Genomic DNA, 26764 nt, shown 5'->3' with positions numbered 1-26764 from the left:
CCTTCCAACTCCAACCCTAAATTAATTCAGAATCGACCGGTATATAAATGACAAAGCCACCATTGTTGCTTTTTAATACCAAGGATATTATTATTGTGGGGAAAAGTAGTATTTTTACTTTCTGATTTGGATGTTTCTTCTCACATCTCTTTAAGATACAAGTACTTATTAGAGACTTCTTTTCTAGATATGTCCAGTTCTCTCTATGCACCCACTCTACCTCCCTCTTTTAGGAAAGAATGAGGCCACTTTCTCTCTAACACAAAACAGGCATTTAATAAACACTGAATTATTGTCAAATAAAGATTACACCCCCTCCCATTATTACTTTTGCCACCTTCTGTACAACTACTACCCATACGTGAAAAGCAAATATTCTTATTAACGAGGTCCCCAAATAGCCACAGTGGAGTTGTCGCAGGAGACAAAGCTCGATTTAGATCTGGAAATAATTGCCTCTATGATCAGTGTCAGGATTTTATTAAATTCTTTACCTGTCCACAGCAGTTAACACGGTGAGGCCGTCCGGCTGCAAATGTACTAGTTTACAAGCTTTGATACGAAGCTTTTCTAGGGAAGTGTAAGAGCGAGGTGGGGGATGGAGGTCCCAGACTACCAGCTTTCCCTCCATTGTGGCAGACAAAATTTGTCTGGTAACAAAATGGAAGATAGACTGACTAAATTTTCCCACAATCTTGTTGAATGTCTGCATTTAAAAAGAAAAGTTATAGGTTACAACTTGTATATACAAGTCAAAGAATCAGCAACAGGGGCAGTTGGGGGGCTCAGTGGGTAGAATACCAGGCCTGGAATCTGGAGGTCCTAGGTTCAAATCAGACCTCCGACATTTCCTAGCTAGGTGACCCTAAGCAAGTCACTTAACCTGTTTGCCTAGCCCTTGCCTTGTCTTAGAGTTACAAAGACAGAAATTATGGGTTGTTTGATTTGTCAGGGATCTTTTAAGTTTGTAACAATTATAGAGTGAATATACAGTTTAATTCCCAAAAAAGAAAACCATTATTACCCTGTAGACCCTGCTAAGGTCCACAAAAGACCTAAACTGTTAAAAGTTGGTGAGAGCCTCAGATGTGAATTGAATTTAATTAAATGATCTATTGAAAGTAGATCAGAGAGAGAGATCAGTTGCTCAAACTTTTTTCATCTTCAGAAACTGAGAAGGGAATTTCAGGCGGGTGTAACCTGTTAGAAATAAAACCTTGCTCCAATTAGAGATTAAGATTTCCTATCTGCTTTCTGTCGTAAAGTTATTCTCCCAGAAGGAGAAAATGATACAGGGTAAGTAATAATGGCCTAGAACTCAGTAGTAGAATCATAGGATTTAGGCCTAGAAGAAGAGACTACAGACACCCTCAATTCTAATTTCCTCATTGTGCAGTTGAAGAAACCAAGGCCACAAAAAAGCAGTGGTTTACCCAAGGCCCCTGCTGCCCCAGGAAGCATCAGAACTGGTATTCCAATACAGTGTGTAAGAGATCCTGAAGCCTCTCAGCTAGCCAGGTAAAGGTGTTGAGCAGGCAGTTGGTTATGTGTGGCTGGGCCCTGGAGGCTGACCACTAATAGTGCCCCTTATGGGGTGAAAATCAGAAAGAAATAAGTGAAGCTTGATGTAAGGAAAGCATTTCCTAACAATCAGAACCATCCCAAAGCAGAATGGACTATCTCTGAAGGTAGTGAGGCCTCCATCATTAGATGTTCTTCAGTTAAATCTAAGTGACCACTTCAATCAGTCAACCAATTCACAAGCATTTATTAACTTCCTCCTATGTGCCAGGCACTGTGTTAAGCACTAAGGGTACAAAGACAAGACAATCCCTGACCTTGAAAGTTTACGTTCAACTTGCTAGGAATATAATAAAGAAGATTCTTAGTAGGTTATGGTTTGGACTAGATGGCCTTTGAGGGCCTTTCCAACTTTGAGATTCTGTGATTCTGAATCAAAGTCATGAGATTCAACCCTGGTTCTCCCATTGCTTCACATGAAAAATGTTGGAGCTAAAGTAGGAAACATCTGACCTCCTTTATAGTTAACAATGAAATGTTGTCTCTAAAAAGTTGACTCATAAAAATGCAATAAACATACTTACTTTTTCAGTTAAGACTGGCTTACTAAATTCAAGAACGCCTTTTGCTTCATCCTGGCAAACACAGATAAATATTAATATTTCTGTTCAATAAATAAGAATTTTATAACATTAAAACATCACAACAAAAGCATACAAGTAGACTAACAAGGTTAAGAGAGTTATATCATAAAGTTAAAATGAGTTGCTTCTTTCACATTCCTCTTAGAACCAAAGCCCAGACAAAAACACAGGGAAATGAAAAGCCATTTCATATCCTATAAATTACAGAGTTAAAAACAAACCTGTAGCCCCCTACAGAAGCAGCCTGATGCTGCTCACTTCTTCCTGCCTCCTTTCCCATTGTGAGGGGGTAAATAATATTGTATAGGAGGTTGATAAAAGCCTGGAAGCAGTTTGGTAAACCACCAACACATATTTATTCCCAAGGAGAGATGGGATAGAAAATAGGAGGCAAGAAATAGGAGATTATAGATTTTATATCGTATAACTATATCTAAATTCAAACACTATACTAAAATATCTAAGAAACTCAAATCTAACTTCCTTCTTGGGCAGGATCTTCTTGCCTGACAATGTAGGCCTCACTAAAGCTACTCTATCTAAGATTAAATTTTTCTATTCTACCTACTTAAACTAAATCAATGAACCTGAATCTCCAACACCCCCTAAAAGTAACTCTTCTCCCTCATTGGTAAATAGTGACACTCTCTATCACAGGGACACAGACAGTGTTCCTCTCCCTCAGTGTTCTGAGGAGAAAAAAACTCTCAGGGACAGACTCCTCCTCAATTCAGTATCTCAATTCAAACTCTCAAAAGTTAACTGCCAGTTTCTCTTGATGGAGAGAGACCAACCAGAACCCCTCAAAACTCCTGCTTCCCCAGAAGCCAGGGAAAATGGAGTCCCTCTTAACTGACTCTTTCTTTTTATAGTTGGTCTCTTAAAGAGACAGAGGGTGAGAACTGTTACTGCCTCTTAAAGTGACAGAGTGAGATTAAGAAACTTCTTATAACAAATACCCCCCCAGATCCTTTGGGATCCTTCTCCCCAATGGATCTTAGAAACTATACTCTTATATTCCGTATTAGAAATAGGGAGAAGTAAAGAGGAAAAGAAACCAAGCAAGCAAAAAAATCAAAATCTTGCAACATGCAAGTCTCAAATAACATACAATTATTTACAGTTACAAGATAACATACTTCTAACTATACAGAAACAAATCTAAAGATAATTCAAATTCACCTTACAGTTACTATGTACAAAAAAATCTTGCAAGAACCTTATATATAAGAACATTATTTACATTATATACACCATCTGACATTTTCTTGATCTCCAGGCACCAAAAGGAGGCAGTAGGATGGAATAGGAATGGCTGAGGGGCACCTGCCATTCAGGGGGGAGCTGTCCAAGGTGACATTCTAGCATGGCTTTCCAAAGGGCCAAACAAATCACTGGGGTTGCTACTTTCTCTTCCTCAGGGTGTTTCTGTACCATAACAATATACTCAGGACCAAAACAGAAAAGAAAGGTTGGGCCAGGAGGGTACCTTAGATTTCTCCATTGGCCATGTGGCAGGCAGCCAGGAGTCAGGTTAAAGGCACTATGGCAATGGTGCCATGAGTTTAGCATCAGAAACATTACTGGATGGAGACTGACTCAAAATAAAGAACTCATTCATTCACAATTAAAGTGTCCCAAGAACAGAACTGGCTGCCTTGGGAAGCAGCAAGCTTCACACCAGAGGCCTTAAAAGGGAGTCTGGACAATCACTTGCTGGGGATGGTATAGGTAGGGGATGTTTCCTGTAGAAGGGACTGGTTTGAGTCAACTTGGTATTCAGGAAGTTCATTTTTTAATATTTTTGACTACATATAAAAACAGTGAACTGTATTTGAGAACAAACCATTCAAACTTCACCACTTCCTCCAAGGGCATCATTTTATTTTATTTTAAAACTCTTACTTTCCCATCTTAGAATCAATACTGTGTTTTGGTTCCAAGGTTAAAGAATGGTAAGGGCTAGGAAATATGGGTTAAGTGACTTATCCAGGGTCACACAGCAAGGAAGTATCTGAGGCCAGATTTGAATTCAGGATCTCCCATTGCTAGTACTGGCTCTCAATCCATTGAACCACTGAGCTGTCCCTGCATCGTTTTATTTTATTTTATTTTATTTTAATTTTTTTAAACCCTTACCTTCTGGTTTGGAGTCAATACTGTATTGGCTCCAAGGCAGAAGAGTGGTAAGGGCTAGGCAATGGGGGTCAAGTGACTTGCCCAGGGTCACACAGCTGGGAAGTGTCTGAGGCCAGATTTGAAGCTAGGATTTCCCATCTCTAGGGCTGGTTCTCAATCCACTGAGCTACCCAGCTGCCCCCTAGATGTTTCTTTAAAATAAAATGATGCAGGGTAGCTCAGTGGATTGAGAACCAGCCCTAGAGATGGGAAGTCCTAGCTTCAAATCTGGCCTCAGACACTTCCCAGCTGTGTGACCCTGGGCAAGTCACTTGACCCCCATTGCCTAACCCTTACCACTCTTCTGCCTTGGAGCCAATACACAGTATTGACTCCAAACCGGAAGGTAAGGGTTTAAAAAAAAAATAAAGAAACATCTACTTGGTGGGGGGTAGGAGGTGGAGTTTGTAGCTGTTTGGAAAGATATTTTTTCTCAATTTTTTAATGAACTTATGGAAATTTTTTCAGGATCTGGACTTTCTGATCAAGGATTGCAAAAGCAAGATCTGCATAGCAATAGGACAAGAAGAGCACAATTATAAGAAGATAATTCTACAGTATACCTTTTTTTCCACTTAAAAAATAGTCTAAATTGGTAACAGCATGACCAAAATGTCACACCCCAAAGAATGACCATGAACCTGCTCTGACCCCAGTGTGCCCTGCATTCTCCACTTACCCATTCATAAAACAGTAACTGGGTTTTGCTGTTGCTCACCAATTCTCTATAATCTCTAGGATTGAAAATAATGTAGTCCTGAAATGTAAAAAGAAAAAAAAAACAATTGGTGAAAGACCCCGTATTAGCATTAAGTTTGTATTTGCTGTCTTCAGTATTGAAAATCAGACTCAGAGAACATGCTCCAAGCCCTACTTCAAATACCAAGGCTTCCAGGGAGTCGTGTCTCCTCTTCTGAAGGACATAGCACTTGGCCCTCCTTAGTGACTTCCCTTCACTGGTGGGCTGTTAATGAAGTGACATCTCCCACACACAAATATAAACCCCATGAGGACAAGCCAATTTTGGTCTTCCCTTCAATTCTTAATAAATATTTTTGAATGATTCATATAATAACCACAGAGGAATAGGAAGCAGACCAGACCAGAGAAATCATTTTCATTCCATTCAATTCAATAGGTATTTACTGAGCATCAATTACATACTGGGTATACAAAGACAAAATTCAAACTCCCTGATGTCACTTTGGTGGCTGGAGGATGGACTGAAGTGAGGAGAGACTGACTGGAAGCAGGCAGCCCCACCAACAGGTCCACCCTCACCATTCTGGCGCAGACCCCATCCTCACCCCAAGTCTGGACTATTACAGTAGTTGCTGGCCAGCCTGCCTGGCTCTAGTCTCCTCCCACTTCAGCCCACACTCAGCCACTAAAGTGATTTTCCTAAAGCACAGGTCTGACCATGCCACCCTTCCCCTACTCAATAAACTCCACTGGCTCCCTATTGTTTCCAGGATCAAAAACAAAGTGTTCTGTTTGACATTTAAAGCCCCTCATAGCCCAGCCTGCTCCTACCTTTCCAGGATCCTTACATCTTATGGCGTGACACATTCTCTTTGGATCTTTGATCCAGGGACACTGGTCTCCTGGTTGTTTCACAAACAAAATATCTTTCAGTCTTGGGCATTTTATTCATGTGCCCCCCATGCCTGAAAGACTCTCCTCCTTTCTCTGCCTCCTGGTTTCCTTTAAGCTCCAATTAAGATTCTATCTTTTGCTGGGGAAGTCCTTCCCAACCCCTGTTAATTCTAATGACTTCTCTCTGTTAATAATTTTCTATTTATCCTGTACATAGCCTGTTTGTACACAGTTGTTTGCCTAATTGTCTTCCCTATTAGACTATGAGCTCCTTGACAGGAGGGGCTGTCTTGTCTCTTTTTGTGTCCCCAGACTTAGCATAGTGACCAGCACATCGTAGGCACTTAATATTGATTTGACAAATTGAGTTGGGGAAGTGAAAAAACATAGTGAGGGGAGGGAGGGAGAGAAGGAGGTAGGAGTGCTTCCCCATAGGCCTTTGGCAGTTCTTATCCCCAAACCAAAACTTCTGGGGAGATTAGAATGTTGTAACATAAAGGAGTAAGGTGCAAGTTTAAGACTGGGTTTTGTATTTGTTTAATGGCAGCTAAACACTTGGGTGTCTTGAGTGCTAAGAATTAAACAGGAAAGTGGTGGGGAGTAGGAACTGTGGTCCTTACCCCACTCCCAGCACTCATTTCTAAAGAGGAGTTGTTGTTTTTGAAATTCTGTTAAAGGCCTGCACCTGGCCAATCTGATCTTTCTCATCAACAGTTGAGCTTGACTTCCGTGGCTTGTGCATTTCCTTCTGTTGGGAGTATGAGGAAGCTCAGGTCAGGGAGCCACATAGAAGAGAGGGACCTTTCTTAGCCCAGGGCTAGCGTCCCGTGTGGGCTTGAGCACAAACCATTCATACATTTCATGTGTCGATGTGAATATTTGGATGACTCAGTTTACCTCTGCACTTTGAGAAACCCCAGCACTAAGCACACCTATTTTGTTTGAATGTTAAGCACCTTTTTGTTTGGAGGTTTCTCTATTGGATGAAAGTTTTCCTTTCATTAAGCCCAGTTTCTTAGTTGGATCTTTGCCTTTAATTTGTTACAGCTGACCGTTCCCTAATGCCATAGCTGTTGAATGTTAGGAGGATTACACTCCTGTTTGTGGTTAGTCTTTGTAGGCTTCTCAAAAGGTATAAGAGACTCTCAGGGCCTGTATCTCTTTGGAGAAAGCATCTAGCATGGTATTTTCTCCCAGGGATACAGTTCCCAGAGTCTCAAGGCCTTTGGTTTTGTATGGTATTTAGCTTCTGACTCTGTGTAATGACCAAATGATTGCCTATCCCTTTTTCCTGATTAAAGAGGGGGTTTTCTAACTACTTGGAAGTTCTGTATTTATTTCCAAGTTAACACATGACTACATGACCAAGAGGGGAATCACAAGGAATGATCAGTTCAAAAGCCTAACCTGTTGAGCCAGGTAGTGTTACAGCAGGCACAGGAGATAGGTACATGCACAAGGAGAGAGAGGAAGGAATGGAACTGGCCAAGTTGGCTGAAGCATAAAGTACATGATGGGGAAGAATGGGAAATAAAATCTTGTAAGATAGGCTGAAGTCAGGTGCTAAAGAGCTTTAAGGGACATGTGGAGAAGTCCAAGGGCATCAGGAGGCCACTGAGGTTTCTTGGGCAAGGGAGTAACATATTAGAGCTGAATGTTGGGGATATTACTTAGACATATGAGTAAAGAATGGACTGAATGGAGAAGAGAATAGAGGCAGATCCAAATTTAAGCATGGTGGGATAAGAGTATTACTTATAGATGGGGAAATTTGTGTTTGATTCCTCTCAAATACCTTTTTTTTTAACCCTTACTTTCCATTTTAGAAGCAAAAATATGTATTGTTTCCAAGGCAGAAAAGTGGTAAGGATTAGGCCATGGGGGTTAAGTGACTTGCCCAGGGTCACATACTTCAGAAGGGTCTGAGGCCAAAATTGAATACAGATCTTCCTGACTCCAGGTCTAGCTCTCTATCCACTGTACTAACTAGCTGTAAAAAGATATTTTTATTCATGTGATCCTGGCCAAATCACTGCCCCCCCCCCCACCTCACTTTATCCCACCTCTGAAATTCAATTTCATCTATAAAATGGATATAATTATACTTGTACTAGGAAAAAGAAACAAGAATTTATTCATGTGTGTCAGGCACAATGCTAAATGCTTCATTTGAGACACCCAGCTACCCCCTACATGTATTATTTCATTTGATCTCCATGGATCTCTGGGAGGAGAGTGCTAATATCCTTCCTGATAAGGAAAAGGAAGTTGTAAGAGGTCTAGTGATTTGCCCACTGTCACCCAGCTCAGAAGGGTCTGAGGCCACATTTGAACCCAGGACCTCCTGACTACAGGCCTGGTGCTCTGTCCACTGTATACCTGGCTGCCCCTCAATAGTCTTCTGTAAGTGAATCTTTTCTCTCTTCAGCTTCAATTAGTGGAACTCACCTGAACACCGCAATCTGGTTCCAGGGAGACTGAACATGCAGGGGTCTCTGTGTCAACAGTCCATCTCCAGATGCAGACTCTCTTTAAGGGAAGATAACAAAGGGGCATGTCAGGGAAGCGTCGTCCAAGGACTACCATGACACGGGTGCCACATGGCCACTTGGGACACCAGAATATCAATGGATCTCTTCTTTCCGTCTGCCATGCAGATTCAGGACAGCCCATCTGGATGAGCTGCTGAGAGGAGATCTTTAACACACACAAAGTGTTCTTTACCTGAAATGTCTGATCGTCAATCGTCACTATGAACTTGGCATCGTTTGTCATTGCTAAGGCTTTGATTCCATTTCCATCTGGACAACTATCAAATATGGTATGCACAGGAATACTGGAAGGCAATAGAGATGCAGGTGCTTACTTGCTGTTCACCTTTAAAATGACTGTGCTCACTTCGGCGGCACGTGTGCTAAAACCGTCTACTTTAGCCCCAGCACCATTCAGCTTCAGGAAAATTCACAGGGCCATTTTTTCACAAGGACACAGCATGAACTTGGCTATTCACCTCCCTATGCCCTCTTCCCCCCATCCTCCCAGTCCATCTTCCGGTTGTACTCCTGTCTCTGACCAATCTGGACCCCACAGTTCACCAGGTCAATGCCAATACATTGCCCTGGATTCCCTCATCACCACCATTACTCCCTACAACTTCCCATCGTGCCAACTGCCAATTCTGGGTCACCCACTGAATTCTTTCTCTGGTCTTTGGCTGGCTGGTGAATATTGCTAGAGAAAGTCTGGTTAACTGGGCTGACTGGGTCCCTTCATGCTAATTTCATCTGTCCCTTGAATACTCCCTATCCAATGAATAGAGCAGTTATTTTAAATCATCTTCACCCTTGTCAGGTCTCAGGTGTCCCCCTCATTCCCTAAATCTCAGCCGATGGACTTTTATCCCCCATAAATTTTTGTTTATTTGATTAAATATTTGAAGCAAGCTCCCTCTTCCCTACCTCTATCCGTTTCCTATATGGCTTGTTCACCACCTCCAAATTTCTCTGAACCCACAAATCATCTTCACTCTAGTTCCTCTTCCCCTCAGAGGCTGAGCACACTGGATGCCTTCTTTGGCCTCCTTCATGACTACCCCATTTCCATCTCCAGCCTCAGCCTGGTGAACTGCCCACCAGCCTGCTCCTCTAGTCTCTCTGATATTCTTCTGCTCCCGGTGCTCTGGTCATCTCTCTGCTCCTCAAAGGCCCTTGGGGCCCCCTCCCTACTTCTGCTCAGTCCTGCCCAGGCCTCAGATCTTTCCTCACCTGGCCCAGCCATCACTACCTCAAGTTCTCTCTGCACTGTCCTTGGTTGCTGAGCCTATGCTCCCCTGGGATATTGGTTCTCTCCTTATGGGTAAGCTCCATTTTCCGACAAGACTGTCAACCCCTTTGAGCTTCACAAATAGTTCTGGCTGATGAAGGTGGTGTACTTCCTTTCATTTATTTCTGGCCAAGGGGGAAATCTGCTGGCCTGGGGCACTCCTATGAAGCCTCCAGCCCCCTGTTAGGCCCCTTGCTTGAGCCTCTTGCTAAAGGATGTGTACAACCAGAGACTTGCGGTGGGTCCCTTTGGGTCCATATCACTGAAAGCTGTGTCAAAGATGACTGACAAGCAGAAAGAAGTGTCCACTTGGTTGTTCATGTCCTCTCCTTGTCCTCCTTTCTTTTGGGACCTCTCAAAAGCTACCCCTATTTTTTTCATTAGAGGACTGGGAGTGGAGGTGGGAAGGGGCTATTAAGTTTGGGGATTGACAGAGACAAACCATGTTTGGGGCCTAAAAAATTAGGCAAAGGTCCAAACTTTGGAAATACTATTCCAGGTCTAAGGACAAAGATTGGAATGTGAATATCTCCCCTATCCCAGTAGACTAAATATCTTAGGAAGTGGCACAGATGGCCAGAAAAACAATCTTGAGAAAGAATATGTTTTTGTGCCCATTTAACCATGAACTTGCTGAACCCCACATGTACTCACGCTCCCCCACTCCTTCATTCCTGGGGTTTTTTCCTTTCTAAACCCTTCCCCTGTTCAATAAACTTTGCTGGCACTAGCTATTATCTGTGGAGCCCTTCTGATCCCAAAGATTCTAATCTCTCTGGCCTTTATTTCTCACTCCTACCTAAGGGACCCTCAGACTCTGGTCTGAACCTTTGGGGCTCTTCTGCCCCCTTAGGTTCTAACAGCACTGGCACTTGAAATAGGGCCTTGAAGGTCACCTTCACATCTGAGGAGACGTGTGGCATTTAACGGAGGACACAAACATAGGGAGGATATTTCTCCCCGTCAGGGAGGACATCAGAAGTAAAACATGGGGCAAGTGGTTTCTCATGAAGAGTGGCTCTTTGCAGAGGTCATTTCTAAGATGCTTAAGGCTCGTGGAGCCAAAGTTTCTCTTCACTTCTCACAGTTTGTAAAGAGACAGTACTTTGGAAAAGCAAGCTGGATTTTTTTCGGTGAAGTTTTCAGACTGAGACGACACAAGAAGAATTATGTATATGTGTGTGTACATATATATATATATTTTTTTTTTAACATGATATTAGATTAGTTATCAGGATCCTGAATTTATGTTTAATGTTTGTTTTATGTGTCTTTATGTGTGTCCATGTTACAAGTCTTGTCTATAGCTTCCTAATTGGGTGGTCACAAAATAGGTTTCAGAGTCCTCCACGGAGGGAGGTAATTAATTCTGGCCTCTAAACTTGACAGAGTGTTCCATAAATCTTGTTTTTCCTTATCTTGGACAGGCCCTCTAAGAGAAGAAAAAAGATTCATTTGGAACACGCAAAGAGAAATTTTGTCCCATAATCTGTCTATTTACTTGGATTTAATATTAAAGATTGATATATGTAACTTTGGAAAATTGCTAATGAGTCTGACAATATACTTTGATACAGTATAATTTTATGGTGTTTATTATGTATCAGCTAAATTTAATTCTGCACAATATCTAGTTAGAGAATACTGTATTATCAATAGGATTGGTAAAGTATAATGATTTCATTTTCATGCAGAATTCAGCTAAGCAAAGGTTATAGTAGTGTATTGTGGAGAACTTTCTCTAAGATTTAAACTTTGGATTTTATAATGAAATGTTCTTTTATTTAGGGTTACTGTTAAAAATAGCAACAAGTGATTACGTGTAAGCATTGGGATTTTAGGAGTTTAAATTTGGTAATTTGTTTATGTGAATTAACATAGGTATGAAGAATTTGGAAGGTGGCATAAGATGGAATTTTTAAACAGTATTACACTTGATTGGGATATAGAAATTATTTTTAAAATATGTAACATGTATTCAAATATAATTTGTTATAATGTCATAATGCGTGTATACAAAGTATGTATGAATTTGTACTGTGAAGAAAATGAATGTTTATGCAAATTGTGTATAATTAATTGGCTAGGGAAATTTGACCAGTCCAGAAATTAAATAGGACTCAGTATTAGGTTATTAAATATAGGTAAAGAGTAGTCGCCTCTCCTCTATTTAGAGTAAAAGAGGAGAAGCCAGATGAGGTGAGAGAAATAGTAAGTGGAAAAAGGCATGAGGAATGTTTGTTCAGAATGAGAGAAAAATGATCCGTTCTGAAGAAATGTTTGGAGTTATGAGGCAAAACTGGAGAGTTTATTCTGCCTTGAGCAGATGTTTGAAAGGAATATATGGAACGTTGTTAAGGGACCCTCAGCCCCTGGCCTGAGCCTTTGGGGCTCTTCTTCCCCTTAGGCTCCAACAGGGGATGGCTAGGGCTATCCCCACCTGTGTAGAGGGAATGAGCCAGTAGTTCAGGATATGGGAACTGCTGGGTTCTTCTACTCTTGCACACACAATGGAAGAGACACAGTAGAGTTTGAAGGGAGGGTCCCTGCTCGATGAGGAGGGTAGAATTTTGTGAAAGTCTTTCAGAGATTCTTGTCCAACATTCAACATACAGAGAGAATTCTCATCCCCTGGCGCCAGACATAGACAGCCAAAGTAAAGAGGAGAGGAGAGGAGGAAAGGGATTTCTCTCCCCTTTTCTTCTCCAGCTGTCAAGTGGTATGTGCTAAACACACACACACACACACACACACACACACACACACAAGCAGAGAGTACACATGCTTCTTCATGTGTGGGTCTTCAGCCTTGTTCATTTCCCTGAGAATACTTGTCAGAAGAGTGACCCTGAGCTGACCGTTTCTAGCCAGGGTGGTTCTCACTCTGGTCAGGAGCTCTGGGGTGAGGCGGGCCAGTGAGTGGGGCTTCCTGAAACCATACCCTTCTCAGAAGAGGGAGATGGCCACCCCTGAGAAGATCTGGTCAGCCCTAGCTGGCCAGAAGAGATGGACCTCGAGTTGCTGCTCAGACAGTAGAAATCAAAGGTGAAGGTGAACTCTGGTTAGGAGTCTCACAAGTCTCCCATGAGTCTTTGCCTTTCCAGACAGTAAAAGAGGAATTCAGAACTGTTGTTCCTGTAAGTCACTATTACACTGTAAGAAATGATAAAAGGGATAGTTTCAGAAAAACCTGGAAAGACTTACATGAACTGATATAGAGTGAAGTGAGCAGAACCAGGAGATCTTTGTACACAGTCGCAGCAATATTGTAAATGACTTAGCTATTCTCAGCAACTCAAAGATCCAAGACAATTCCAAAAGGCTTGTGAAAAGTGCTTTCCCATCTCCAGATAGAGCTGATGGACCCAAAATGCAGACTGAAGCATGGTTTTTTTCTTTCTTTCACTTATTTTCTTGGGGTAGAACATAGCTAATGTAGAAATATGTTTTACAAGACTTCATATATATATATATATATATATGTATATATATATATATAATGGATGGATATTGTGTTTCTTGATTTCTCAAGGGGACAAGGGTTGAAAGAGGGAGAACTGAATTTGGAAATTAAAATCTTAAAAACCTGAATTTTAAAAAAGAGATATTATTCATGTTTAATTATTTGTCAATGCCTACTTATGGGTCTTTTGTAGTAGGAAAAAAATAGCCATCCTATACTTGGTACCTATAACTTCTATGTTGACATTTCTTAACTTTTTAAAAATTTATTTATTTAGAATATTTTTCCATGGTTACATGATTCATGATTTTTCCCATCCCTCTTCCCTCCCCCATCCGGGAGCTGACAAGCAATTCCATGGGGTTATATATGTATCATTGTTGAGTAACTTTTCTTGAAGGAACCCAGTTTCTTTTTGGGGAGACCCTGGCCACAAAAAAACCCCTAGGCTTTAAGAGATTATCTTCAAGACTCCAGAGATGGAGCATAAAGAGCTAGACTATGAGGGAGGAAAAATCCTCCAACAACTCTGAGCCCTCTCTCTCTCTCTCGGGGGCCAGGCTCCAAAGAGTGAACCTATTCCCTTTTCTTTATGACCTACTGGGGTCAGTTTAGTGAAGAGCCTAGTTCTTGGATGACAGACTCATACTTGTAGTCAGTCGCTCTAGCCTGAGCAGGACTGCTTAAGCCAGTGTTTGACTGGTCCCTCTAACCTTAGTGAATTCAGGATTGCCTCCCCAAGACATCAAGGGAGGGCATTAGTGGTATTCTTTCCATTTAACCAAGGAAAAGCAAGTGGAATCTCAGGAATTTTCCTGATTTAGTCAGTCTCTCTCTGTCTCTGTCTCTGTCTCTGTCTGTCTCTATCTCTCTCTCCTTACTTTCTGTTTCAGAGTCAATTTTTCATATTGGTCCCAAGGCAGAAGAGTGCTAAGGGCTAGGCAATGGGGGTTAAGTGACTTGCCCAGGGCCACACACCTAGGAAGTGTCTGAGGCCAGATTTAAACACAGGACTTCTTATCTCTAGGCCTGGCTCTCCATCCACTGAGTCACCTAGCTGTACTACCACCCCACCCATTTTTTTTAAAGACTTTAAAAAGATGAGTTGAGAAATACACTATGAAAAGGGAAATTCAAATAACTTATTGCTTATTATTAAGATGCCCTTTTGTGAAATAACTAAAATAACTACACAAACACACAGATAAAAATACTTGTTACTTTGAAAGGGGGTCTAAGAATTTAGTGCAAGTGTAAAAATGAAGCTAATAAGAAATGAAACAAGAATATCTTATAGTGAAAATGTCTTAGAAACAAAACTAGTCTACTAAGGTAGCTAGGCAGCACAGTGGATAGAGTGCCAGGTCTGGAGTTGGGAGAACTTAAGTTCAAGTCTGACCTCAGACACTTCCTATCTGTATGACCCTAGCCAAGTCACTTACCCCCAATTGCCTACTCCTTACCCTTCTGTCTTAGAATTATTACTAAAACCAAGAACAAGGGTATAAAACAAGCAAAAAACCTCTTCTACAAATTTTATTTTAAAAGCTGGAGACAAAATAGCAATGAAATCAGATACATGAAAACGGAATTTTTAAAGGGAGAAAAATTTAGTTTTAGGGTTTGAAAAGTCAAACCAAATTACCAAGTATTTCTTCTTTGTTTTCTCCAAAAGAATTCTTAAAATTTAATTCTTCTGCTAGCTTCCTTAGATAGCATTTGGGTTACAAGATTATTTTTAAACTGGAAGAAAAAGTTTGACTTTGTCCAAATGATTATTTGAAAAGATTTGCTGATTTTAGGGTAAAATAAAAATCTTTTATTTTTTAAAACTATAAGTTTTTAAAATCTTATTTATTTATTACCATTTACATGTAATAAAATATCTTTTAATAGGGAAAATTAAGCATAGGGTTATTCCTCTAGTCTTCATAAGGTGATCAGTTTGGGTTCCCTTGGTGATATGAAAATGGAATGTGCAGTAATATTGCTTGTTTAGTATTGAACACACTAGTGACAACTGAAAAAAGATAAACATGTTAAATTCCAAGCTTACCCAGAAAAGCAATCCCATACAATCACTAGGCACTGTGGACCTTTGTCAGCTGTGGCAATCCACCTTCGGTCTTCACTCACGGCCATACAAGTGATCACATTACTGTGGCCCTGTAGGGATGATAGAGATAAAACATCCCTTGAAACACAAAGGCTAGAACCAGCCTGATACCTCCACAGTGGAGAGCACTGCTTGCCTGGTGAAGTTTGAGAGAGGTACCATGGGACCCCCTGGGTTCAAATAGTTTTCCTTGTTACTTTACATTGTTTTTGCATATCTGTGGGTATTTGTCTCTCAAAAGAATGTAAGTTCCTCAAGGGAAAGGATATTCATTTTTTTATCTCTGGATTCATAATACCTAGCAGACTTCCTGGCACACAGGAAGAGCTTCAGAAATGCTCACTGATAAGGCAGCTGGTGGCTTTGGGGATTGAGAACCAGACTTGGAGATGAGAAGTACTGGGTTCAAATGTGACCTCAGATACAAGTTGTGTGACCTTAGGCAAGTCACTTAACCCTCACTGCCTAGCCCTTACCACTTTTCTGTCTTAGAACCAATACACAGTATTGATTCTAAGATGGAAGGTAAGGGTGTTTTTTTTTTCAATTATATATATATTTTTTTTTAATATAAAAATTTTTTTTCTTGGTTACATGATTCATTTTCTCTCCCTCTCCCCTCCCAGAGCTGACAAGCAATTCCACTGAGTTATATATGTGTTATCGCTAGATACCTATTTCCAAATTATTCATTTTTGTAATAATCTATTACAAATCATATAATTATATATTTTTCTTCTGTGTTTCTGCTCCCACAGTTCTTCCTCTGGATGTGGATAGCTTCTTTCTCATAAGTCCCTCAGGATTTTCCTGGGTCATTGCATTGCTGCTAGTAGAGAAGTCAATTACATTCGATTGTGCCACAGTGTATCAGTCTCTGTGTACAATGTTCTCCCGGTTCTGCTCCTCTCACTCTGCATCAATTCCTGAAAGTTGTTCCAGGTCACATTGAGTCCCTCCAGTTCATTATTCCTTTGAGCACAATAGTATTCCATCACCATCAGATACCACAATTTGTTCAGTCATTCCCCAGTCGAAGGGCATCCCCTCATTTTCCAATATTTTGCCACCACAAAGAGTGCAGCTATGAATATTCTTGTACAAGTCTTTTTCCTTGTGATCTCTTTGGGGTACAAACCTAATAGTGGTATTGCTGGATCAAAGGGTATACATTCTTTTAAAGCCCTTTGTCCATAATTCCAAATTGCGGAAAGTGAGGGTTTTTAAAAAATAAAAATAAAATAAATGCTAAGTGACTCATTGATTGACAGACACTACCAATGGATTAATTAAGCCTGGAATTGAACATGAGGAGAGCATGCTAGCTTGCCTTTGGGAAGTTGGAAAATACTTTAAATGACTTTAAGTTTCTTCCTGGATTCTAATTCCTCTTATGATATTTATTAATTTTGTAACCCTCCCCTCCACCAATTCCCACAAATCATTTAACCTTATAGTGCCTCAGTTTTCACATTTGAGATTTGCAAAGCAGAACCATATTAGGAAGGTATGGTAAATATCACCCCCATTTTACAGATGTGAAAACTGAGGCACTAATAGGTTAAATGGTTTGTGGGAATTGGTCTTCCTGAGATAGTCTCATCATTTTCATACTGATGTTCAATTTATTAGTAATAATATTAACAGTAATGAATAGTAATAATTAATAGCTGATTGGAGAAATGCATAGTAAAGCAACTCTGAGGCACCACTATACATCCATCAGATTGACCAACAAGACAGATAAGGTAAATTGCAAATGCTGGAGGTGATATGGAAAAACTGATGATGAAATACTATTGTTCTATAAGAAATGTTAGGCAGGATGGTTTCCAAAAACCTGGAGAGGTTTATATGAAGTTGAAGCATACCAGGTGTAAACCTTAAAATTTCACAGACTTATGAATGTTAAAAATTTTACTCCACATTGAGGAATCCTCCAATTCCCTACTTGAAATAATTCCCTACCAGATAGTGAGAACTCTACTTGAATGTGAAAACTCCTTGCTATGGGAGTATCCCTACTCCACCCCTACTTAAGACTGCTTTAGGGGAGAAAACTCCTTGCTATGGGAGGACCTCAATTCCACCCATACTTAAGACTTCTTTAGGGCAGAAAACATGAAAGTACTTGAAAACCATACTTATAAAGGAAAGGAGTTCTTTGAGCCATGCCTATTTTTGGAATTGATACAATGGGATGCTAAGTGCCTATAAAGGTGGGGCAACTTGTAAACTACTTAGACCTAAAAGGTGAAAACTTACTCAGAGGTTTTCTCTTAATGAAATTAGTGGACACAGCAGCATTTTTTTTTCTGACTTACTAAAGAGATTAATCTACTCAGCTGTGAATTCAAAATGGGCTGTCTTTTGGAAAACATCTACAGTGATTGGTAGATGGAAGAACTTAGGGGAGGTGACATAGGAGATTTTGCCCTTAAAAATAACAGCTCAGAGAAGAGCTGGAGGTCATTCTGAAAACATTCAGATTGAGGAACTCATTCTGAAACATTCAGATGGAGGAGGGACCTGGTGAAAGCAGCTGAGATGATGCTGGCCTGGTGTCACTAGAATCCTTGCTTAGACAGATCTTGTGGTGAGTGTTAAAAAACTGACTGATTTCTCTCTTAAGGCTCAGGTCTAGGCCATATTGGCTTGAGGCCCTTCATACTTATTCCTTTCTTACTCTCTCTCTCTTTCTTTGATTACTCATTGTATTATTAATTAAAAATCTCTATAAAACCCAGTTGACTTGGGTATTTGAATAATTGGGAATATTTCCCTGGCGACCACCTTATATTTGATTTAAAAACCAAGACACTGTAGTGAAACATATTTCTGCAGTCAAATTTACTCACCCTCTCTTATATCTCTCACAATTTATATCTTCCACCATTTTAATCACTACAGTTTAAGACTTCAACCATTTTAAATCTAACACAGGCATATTAGCATCCTGGAAGTATTATTGATGTATTGATATTGTATCTTATGTATTCATTTACCAGACTCATGGTCGTGTTACTTATTGACCATTGTATTGCTGAATCTTCAGTCCAAAGGACAAGAGAATTCCTGAGCAGGGCATTACCGGCCACAATGTCCTAGCTCACTCCTTGTCAGACCACATTCCTTTCCAAGTTGCATGTTGGATTAATCTCCTCTTTGATTTCGTGATTGTCAATTCAAACAATGTTAAAACCTATGCCATGTTACGTATTCACTAATCACCTCCCACTTCACATTCCTAAAATCTCCAATAAAAGTTGGGGAACATATGCGAGTCTCTCTCTTGATCTTCTGACTGCTCTGGTTCCTCTTGATGCTCTTGCCTCTCTTGTTCCTCATGACCTCTTGATTCTCACAATGCTGTTGCCTCTCATACTTCTCATTACCCCTCTGGCTCTCTTGCTCATGAGAAGTATTACCGGAAATTGCGACTCCCCATGTGTTTTAATTTGTCTTCTCTGAGTCTTTATTCCTGCATTTCTCCCTCTATCACTATTATCTATTCATCCATTTTCCTCCAGCCTCCATTCCCCTTCTCAGGTCACCACCCACAAGTAAATTGTGTAGGGACTGCAGGCGGTTTCTACACTGCCCAACCTTCAAAGGCTTATCTCCCTCCTGAAACCTTCCCCATGGTTCAGCTCACCTTGAACTTTCCATGAAGTTGTTCCTTTTTGTGGTTTAGAGTCCACTGTAGAAGGTTTTACAATGAATTTGGGGATGGGGTAAGGTAAATCAGAAGACCCCAATCGATTATGTGGCACCCCCCCTCCTCCCCCCCCCCCCCCCCCCGCCAATCCACTGAGTAAAACTATAGCATGTGATGGGCTAGTATCAGAGAATGAGATGTAAAGCAGCATGAGGAGGGTCCTGGTGATCTCAGGGAAGAAGTTGCAACAGGTGATAACGTGAAGAAACCATGGTCATTGGGAGAGATGAAAGTATCAGGGCTCCCTGCCTCAGGACTGAGGGTATCCCATGGAACCATGGTCCTGCAACTATAGCCCACGAGCCTCCACCAGGGTAGGGTGTCTGTCTTGTCTCTAGTCTGCGAGAGAACGTGATTATCCAAACTAAGATAGTTTCTGCAATAGTACAGTAACAAAAACATTGCCCTCACGTACCTAGGGCACAGTCTCATACCATGTCAGTGGAGGAAGGGGATGTCCATTAGGGTTCCCTAGTAGAGTGGTACCCATACAAGGAAACTCTGGGGTCAAGGCACATTCTAGGAGTGGCAGCTCACGCTCCTGCAGCTAATGGCCTCACTGCCTTCTCTGACCTTGTTCTTACACTTTCTGCCAGATAACACTTCACTGCTCCACTGTGATCACTGTGGTCTCTGGCTTCTGGCTCTGCTAAAACCCTTTCATGGGGACTGCTATGATTTTTTTTTTAATCTGGGGATCAACAGGAGCATCTCTACATTGCTCCAAAAGCATACAGTCTCTTGAGTATCAGGGCACTGGCTTCAGGATCTCTTTCCTCCAGACAATGCCCAATTCAGCTCCCCAGCTGGATATCTGCTCCATTGAGAGTTGCCATGTGCTTCTGCCAGAAGAAGCCATTGGCAGGCCAGAGAGGAAGAGAGAGCATGAGAGAGAAGAAGAGGGAAAGGAAGGCAGAAGACATTTCCCCTCTCCTTTATAGAGCAAACTCACCACAGCCAAGCCCCTCTTCCATAACTGGATATAGCCTTCTAAGTCTCCTCTGCAGCTTGAATGTTAATAGGGGCTAGGGTTGGCTTCTCCATTCCCCCCCCCCCAACCTTCCATCTTAGAATCAATACTGTATATTGGTTCCAAGGCTGAAGAGCAGTAAGGGCTAGGCAGTGGGGGTCAAGTGGCTTGCCCAGGGTCACACAGTTAGGAAATGTTTGATGTCAAATTTGAACCTAGGACCTCCCGTCTCTAGTCCTGGCATTCTATCTACTCTTACCTCACTGCCCCCTCCTTTACTTTTAAACTCTCAGTCCCTCTCTATTCTCCCAAGTCAGAGAGCAGGCAGCAAAAAGAACTCTAGGCAGCTCCAACACCTTTGATCATCTCAGCCTTTCTTCTAGATATTTAATAAATAAATACGCCACTCAAGGTCTGAAATGGAAGGACCTTCATATTTCCCATCTTTTTTAGCTGCCCCACACATCCAGTTATTTTAGCAACTAAATTAGGATTCTATTCCCTCAGGGCAGCTAGGTAGCTAAGGGATAGAATACCTGGCAGGAGTCAGGAAGATTCATCTTCCTAATTTTGCAAATCCAGCCTTACACACTTACTAGCTGTGTAACCTTGGGCAAGTCACTTTGCCCTGTGGGTCTCAGTTCCTCATCTCCTCATCTGTAAAATGAACCAGAGAAGGAAATGGCAAACCACTCCAGAATCTCTGCTAAGAAAACCCCAAATGGAGCCATGAAGAGTATTGTGCCTTTGGCCTTAGTTTTAAAGTCTTCCCTTCTAGACAGAACTCTTTGAAGGGCAAGGACTTTGATTCATACTCCTTTGGTGGCACCAGTTCTGGACACTGCCCTCAAAAAGCGTTTTTGAACACAGAATAGTTTACCTGGCAGATCTTTGGAGAATGGAAGAATGTATGACCAAACAAGAGATAGAGAGTATTATAAGATATAAAATGAATAATCTCGATTATATTAAGTTATAAAACTTTCATACAAATAAAACCAATGTAACCAAGATTAGAAGGGAATCAACAAACTGGGGAAAAATGTTATGACAAATTTCTCTGGTAACAGTCTAATTTCTCAAATTTAGAGAGAACTAAGTCAAATTTACAAGAATATAAGCTGTTCCTCAATTGACAAATGGTCAAAGGATATGAACAAGCAATTTTCAGATGAAGAAATCAAAGCTATCAATTATTACATGAAAAAATGATGCAAATCCCCCTTGACGAGAGAAATAAAAATTAAAACAGCACTGAGGTACCACCTCACAATCTATCAGATTGGCTAACATGATAATAAAAATAAAATAACTTTTTGATTGAATGATTAGAATATCAAGGCATTTTCATGAGAAAGTCCTTGTTAAAACATACACAAACTCAAAGTGGATTCATTTGAACTTAGCGAAATGTTACTTGACAGAAAACATGTCCCTGTCGACCCAAGAGTGCCTTTTGGTAAAAAGGAAAGGTCTCAAAAATGAGGCACTGACCAGAGTCACAGTCTATTTGCAGTGTCTAGAGTTGACAGCCCTGACAAGAATCTTAGCCATGATCCTTTACACTGCTTTCCTATGTGGAGATAACTTAATGATTTCAAAGATTTTTTTTCTACCAAAAAAGACATGTATAGAATGAATAAACAAATATTTATTAAGTGATTACTATATACCAAACCTTGTGCCAAGTACTGGAGATACAAAGATTAAAAAAGAAGAAAAGTGGCAGCTAGGAGGCTCAGTAGATGGAGAGCCAAACCTGGAGATGATCGGTGCTGGGTTCAAATTTGCCCTCAGATATTTCCTAGCCTTGTGACCCTGGACACAAGTCACTTAACTCCTGCTGCCTAGCCCTTACAACTTTTCTGCCTTGGAATCAATACTTAATATTGATTCTTAGATTGAAAGTAAGGGTTTTAAAAAAAGAAGACAAAGAAGAAAAATCCTGCTCTCCAGAAGCTCACACTCTAATTAGGGGCAACTCCTAGAGGAAGGTTCAGCTATAGGACAACTGGAAAGAGCCAAAGTGTGCAGAGTCAGAGCTCACACATCTGAACGACGTTAAGGCCAAGAAGTCGTTGGAGGCTCGCAGGGAGCCAAGTGGCCCACCACCATTGGGATGGGGGACTGTGCCCAAGAGCGTTTTTAGAGCAGGGATCCTAGGTTCCCTTTGATATGAGTGAAGATGGGGGATGAGTGTCCAGCCCAGAAGGGCTCTGAGGCAGCCTGGCCTGGGGAGGGGAGCAGGGCAGTGCTGCTTGGTACCAGTTCTAGCTGGGATCTTCCAAATGCTCTTGCTAGGCTCCAGGGAGGCCTGGGGCAGGGGAGGTCAGAGGCAGTCCAGTTTTTGGAACTTCAGTAACTTTTACACATAAGGCAATACAGAGAGGAGTTTTCTATTTTCATTCTTGCATATTTTACCCTGAATCTCTGGTTGCAAATTGATTGTATGTCGTAAAGTTGCAAAGAGCAGCAAGCTGTTATTTTTAGACAGGTAAAAAAGCCTATGTATGCTGTAATAATCCGTTCAGAAGCTTGAACATGCAATGGGTCCTTGGTTTGTCAACTAAAAAAAATCTCCAAATGAAAACCTCATAAATGTGTTTTCCTCAACAAGATCCCACATCTGTTTGGGGGACCAGAGGGGCACAAAAAGACAGATAAACAAACTTCCCATGATGACCACAATAACGAAACAGGAATCTCCAGGGCAAGCTCTGGGACTGTGTGGCACAGACTGAGTTGGACTTCAAAGCCCACCAGCCCAGGGCCACAAATGCCACGGGAACAGGATGACGCACATTTTCAGGGGTCACCAGGGAGCTGCTTTGTCCTGGTTGGCTGCACTCCTTTGTTATAAGAGAGGGCTAGGGGCCTCTGACTGGGGACAGGGTAGCCTAAGGTGATGACTGGCTCCAGAGTAGGAGACCAATGGCTGCTTTGATGGTCCAGGGATTGTTTCTTTCATTAATGAAAATGTCCCCACCTGGAGATGAAGCTGGCTGTTCTTAAAGACATCAAAGAGCACGACAGTGTGAGAGCAGGTGTAGAGCACGACCCTCTGGTCTTCATCACGCATGTTGTAAACGGGCAGAGAGCTGTTCCATCCATAGCACCAGGTCAGGTTCTGTAAGGGAGAACAACACCCAAAGGATCTTAACACCACAGATTTGGGACCTCACTGGTGCTCATCTTCCTGACACCAACTAAACACCAATTTATTGACCTCTTCTTTTATAGGAGTCAGGGGAGCCACCTATGGAACCCTTGGGCCTTTACACAACTCTTTAAACTCACTGCCTAGCCCTAACCACACTTCCACCATAGTATTGGTTCTAAGATAGAAGATTAGGTTTAAAAAAATGACAGTCACAATGACTAATGTTGAGATAGGCCTTGAAAATCATAGACATGGTCTCTTAAGAGTGTAGGGAATATGGGTATTATTACCAGCAACTTACAGATGAGGAAACTGAGGTTCAAAGACTGCTCTGTGAGCCTAAAGCTAGTAGGAAGTGAAGACAGGGCTCAAACTCAGGTCTTCCTTATCCCTATTCCAAACCTTTATTTTCTAGAAGTAATCACTGGAGAGAAATACTTTGCAAGAACAAGCGTGGAGTTGTGCTATTAAATCCTCTATTGAGAGATATCCCCGTGAGAGAAAATTTTCAAATCAGAAGTCAAGACAGAAAACAAAGAAAAATGACATTAGTAAGAATTCTTAGAAAGCACCAATTTGCTTCATAAAGGTACCTCCAGATACTGGAAATACAAAGTAATCTCTTACAATAAAGCAACTGAGTAATTGTATAACAAAAAGCACTTTTGAACCTAATGAAATACATACACATCTCTGAAAACCTGAGTTTGAATCCACTGCTTTAGAAAGACTAAAAATGTGTCTTGAAAGAAAAAAACATGTTTTGTACTGTTAAAATAGGAATTCAGAGAAACAGAGAAAGCTTAGATGAACTGACAGAGCAAGAAGAGCAAAACCACGCTTATGATATATAATGTAAATTATAAATGAATATAAATTGAAATAATATGGAATATAACAGATAATGTAATAACATAATTGGAAACATTATATATATATGAAATAATATAAATAGAAATAAAACAAACCCTAAAAGAAATAAAAATCCAGCTTATAGACAGTGATGCATCTTGGTAAACAGACAGATCACACACACAAGTAGACTATGACATACTCTATCAGATGATCTTTTTGAAATGGTTTGGCTTTTTTCTTTTTACAAAGGAGGGAAGAATTTAGAAATGGCAGTGGTATAAAAAATTAATCAAAAAATGCAGAAAAAAATCATCTGCTTGATATTTTAGAGTTAATCTGGCCACTGTTTAAGTCATCATGAGAGTAGGGTTAGTCACTAGGGGAGAAGGAATGGAATTAATAAAGTTTTTTTGCCAACATTTTTTTGAATGAACAATGGTCTATAATTAAATAGTATTATACCATCACGGAGACATCTTCCAAGATAGAGACAACCCTCTCTGGGGAAAATCTATCTGCCAGGCTTGTGCTAGGCTTGCTATTCTAAATGAGAGCATCATTGATCAGGACCATGAACCCATGAGCCTGTGACTTCAAGTGTCTTTGTGGTTGCATCTCTTGAGGGCCCTTGATTATCTTCACATGTGCTTTGAGAGATGAAAGGGAAGCAAGTCCCACTGTACTCTACCAAGTCTAATACCTTTTTATAATCAATAAACACAGTGGGAGCTTCTACTTTTTCTATCTTTTGATCACTTTTGGGCTTATGACAATGAGGTCTGCTGCAGAAAATCACTTCCTTCTGATGGAAAGATTTCATCAGAGAGAGCCTGGATAAATGTAGGGGCACATCTCCAAGATTTTGGAGGAAGGAGAAAATCATATATATATATATATATACTTGTAAGTGTATATACTGTTTCCACCCAATAAAATGTAAATTTCTTAATGACAGGGACAGTTTTGTTTTTGTCTTTGATTTTCCAGAGCTTAGCATCATGCCTGGTACAGTTTAGATACTTGGGCTTCCTTGCTATTTAATCAAGCATTAAACATTAAGCTCCTTCTCTGAACCAAGCATCGAACTAAGTTCGGGGACTCAAAAAGAGGCAAAAGACAATCCCTGACCTCAAGCTCAAAATCTAACGGGGAAGACAACCTGCAAACAAACATACACAAAACAAGTTATATACAGAATAAAGAGGAGGTAATGAGAGGAAAGGCACTGGAATTAAGAGGAGCTGGGGAAGGTTTCCTGTAGGTAGAGGGTTTTAGTTAAGATCTGAAGGAATTCAAGGAGGCCAGTAGTCAGTGCAGAGGAGAGAGAGCCTTCCAGGTATGGGGAACAGCCAGAGGAAATGCCTGCAGTCAAGGGATGGGGTGTCTTGTACACAGAACAACCCAGGAGGTCAGTGTTACTGAACTGAAGAGTATGTGGCAGGGGGATTAGGTGTAAGAAGATTGGAAAGGTAGGAGGAAGCAGGTTATGAAGGGCTTTGACTGCCAAACAGAAGATTTTATATTTGGATGGGGAGTCACTGGGATTTACTGCATAGGGATGTGACATGGTCCGACCTGGGCTTTAGAAAAACCACTTTAGGAGCTGGAGGATGGACTGCGAGGATGGACTGCAGTGACTGGTAGCCCCCACCGCTATCCCCTCCGCAAACTATTGCCATAGTCCAGGTGTGAGGTGCTAAAGGGTCTTCATGGGGGAAGGGGGATTCTTCTCAAGGAGAATCATTATTTTATGCGTGAGAGCACATGTAGCCTTACACCTTTGTCATTTTCTATGTTAAAGAAAAGAATGAGCATATGCTTTATAAGTTGGTGCCAAAGCTCTACAATATTTTTATCTGAGTTTTTGTTTTTCTAGATTTTAAAGAAACAAAGACCAGAAACATCTTGTTTGTCTAGATTTTAAAAAATAATCATTCTGTTATGTTGTTTTCACTGTTTTCTGTCTGTTTTTTCAGAGACCATACATTGTGCAGGATTCAACTGGAAATAGGACATGTTGAAACTAACTGAATTAAAGAAATTATTAAAAATCTTTTAAAGAAGATGAAAAATCTAAAACCAGTTGCTGCCCCAAAAGGAGCCAAATTATTTAATAAGAACTATCGGTTTATTGGTCAATTGGCACAGTGAAGAGACTAGCATGCGTGAAGTCAGGAAAACTCATCTTCCTGAGTTCAAATCTGGCTTCAGATACTCAGTAGCTGTGTGACATTGGAGAAATCATTTAACTGTTGCCTCAGTTCCTCAACTATAAAATGAGCTAAAGAAGAAAATGGCAAAGAGCTCCAATATCTTTGTCAAGAAAACCCCACAACTTAACAACAACAAACTGATTTATCTGCTGTCTAAATCAAGGCTCATCCCCTCTGACCTCCTACTACACTGATAATTGGTATCAGATAATTTAGCACTTAAATATAGACTATCTTAGATTGACCTTTTTGATTGTTAATAAATTGTGGGGTTGGGGGCAGCTGGGTAGCTCAGTGGATTAAGAGCCAGTCCTAGAGATGGGAGGTCCTGGGTTCAAATTTGACCTCAGCCACTTCCTAGCTGTGTGACCTTGGGCAAGTCACTTAACCCCCATTGCCTAGCCCTTACCACTCTTCTGCCTTGGAGCCAATACACAGTATTGACTCCAAGACGGAAGGTAAGGGTTTAAAAAAATAAATAAATAAATAAATTATGGGGTACTGTTTG

At 40.8% G+C, this 26764-nt stretch overlaps 1 protein-coding gene across 1 annotated transcript in view; it reads right to left on the bottom strand.

Moving 5' to 3' along the window:
* The window catches only part of CFAP251 (cilia and flagella associated protein 251), a 108336-nt gene that overhangs the window by 52127 nt on the left and 29445 nt on the right, over window positions 1-26764 (bottom strand). Inside the window, 7 exon segments of the mRNA XM_007489874.3 lie at window positions 495-706; window positions 2106-2156; window positions 5023-5100; window positions 8388-8468; window positions 8664-8775; window positions 15281-15390; window positions 23015-23155. Of these exon segments, the coding sequence (XP_007489936.2) occupies window positions 495-706; window positions 2106-2156; window positions 5023-5100; window positions 8388-8468; window positions 8664-8775; window positions 15281-15390; window positions 23015-23155 (785 nt within the window).

The sequence above is a fragment of the Monodelphis domestica genome, chromosome 3, assembly GCF_027887165.1.
Source record: "Monodelphis domestica isolate mMonDom1 chromosome 3, mMonDom1.pri, whole genome shotgun sequence".
Taxonomy (NCBI): domain Eukaryota; kingdom Metazoa; phylum Chordata; class Mammalia; order Didelphimorphia; family Didelphidae; genus Monodelphis; species Monodelphis domestica.
The sequence above is the reverse complement of the archived record's forward strand: the minus strand, read 5'-3'. Positions and strand labels throughout refer to the sequence as shown.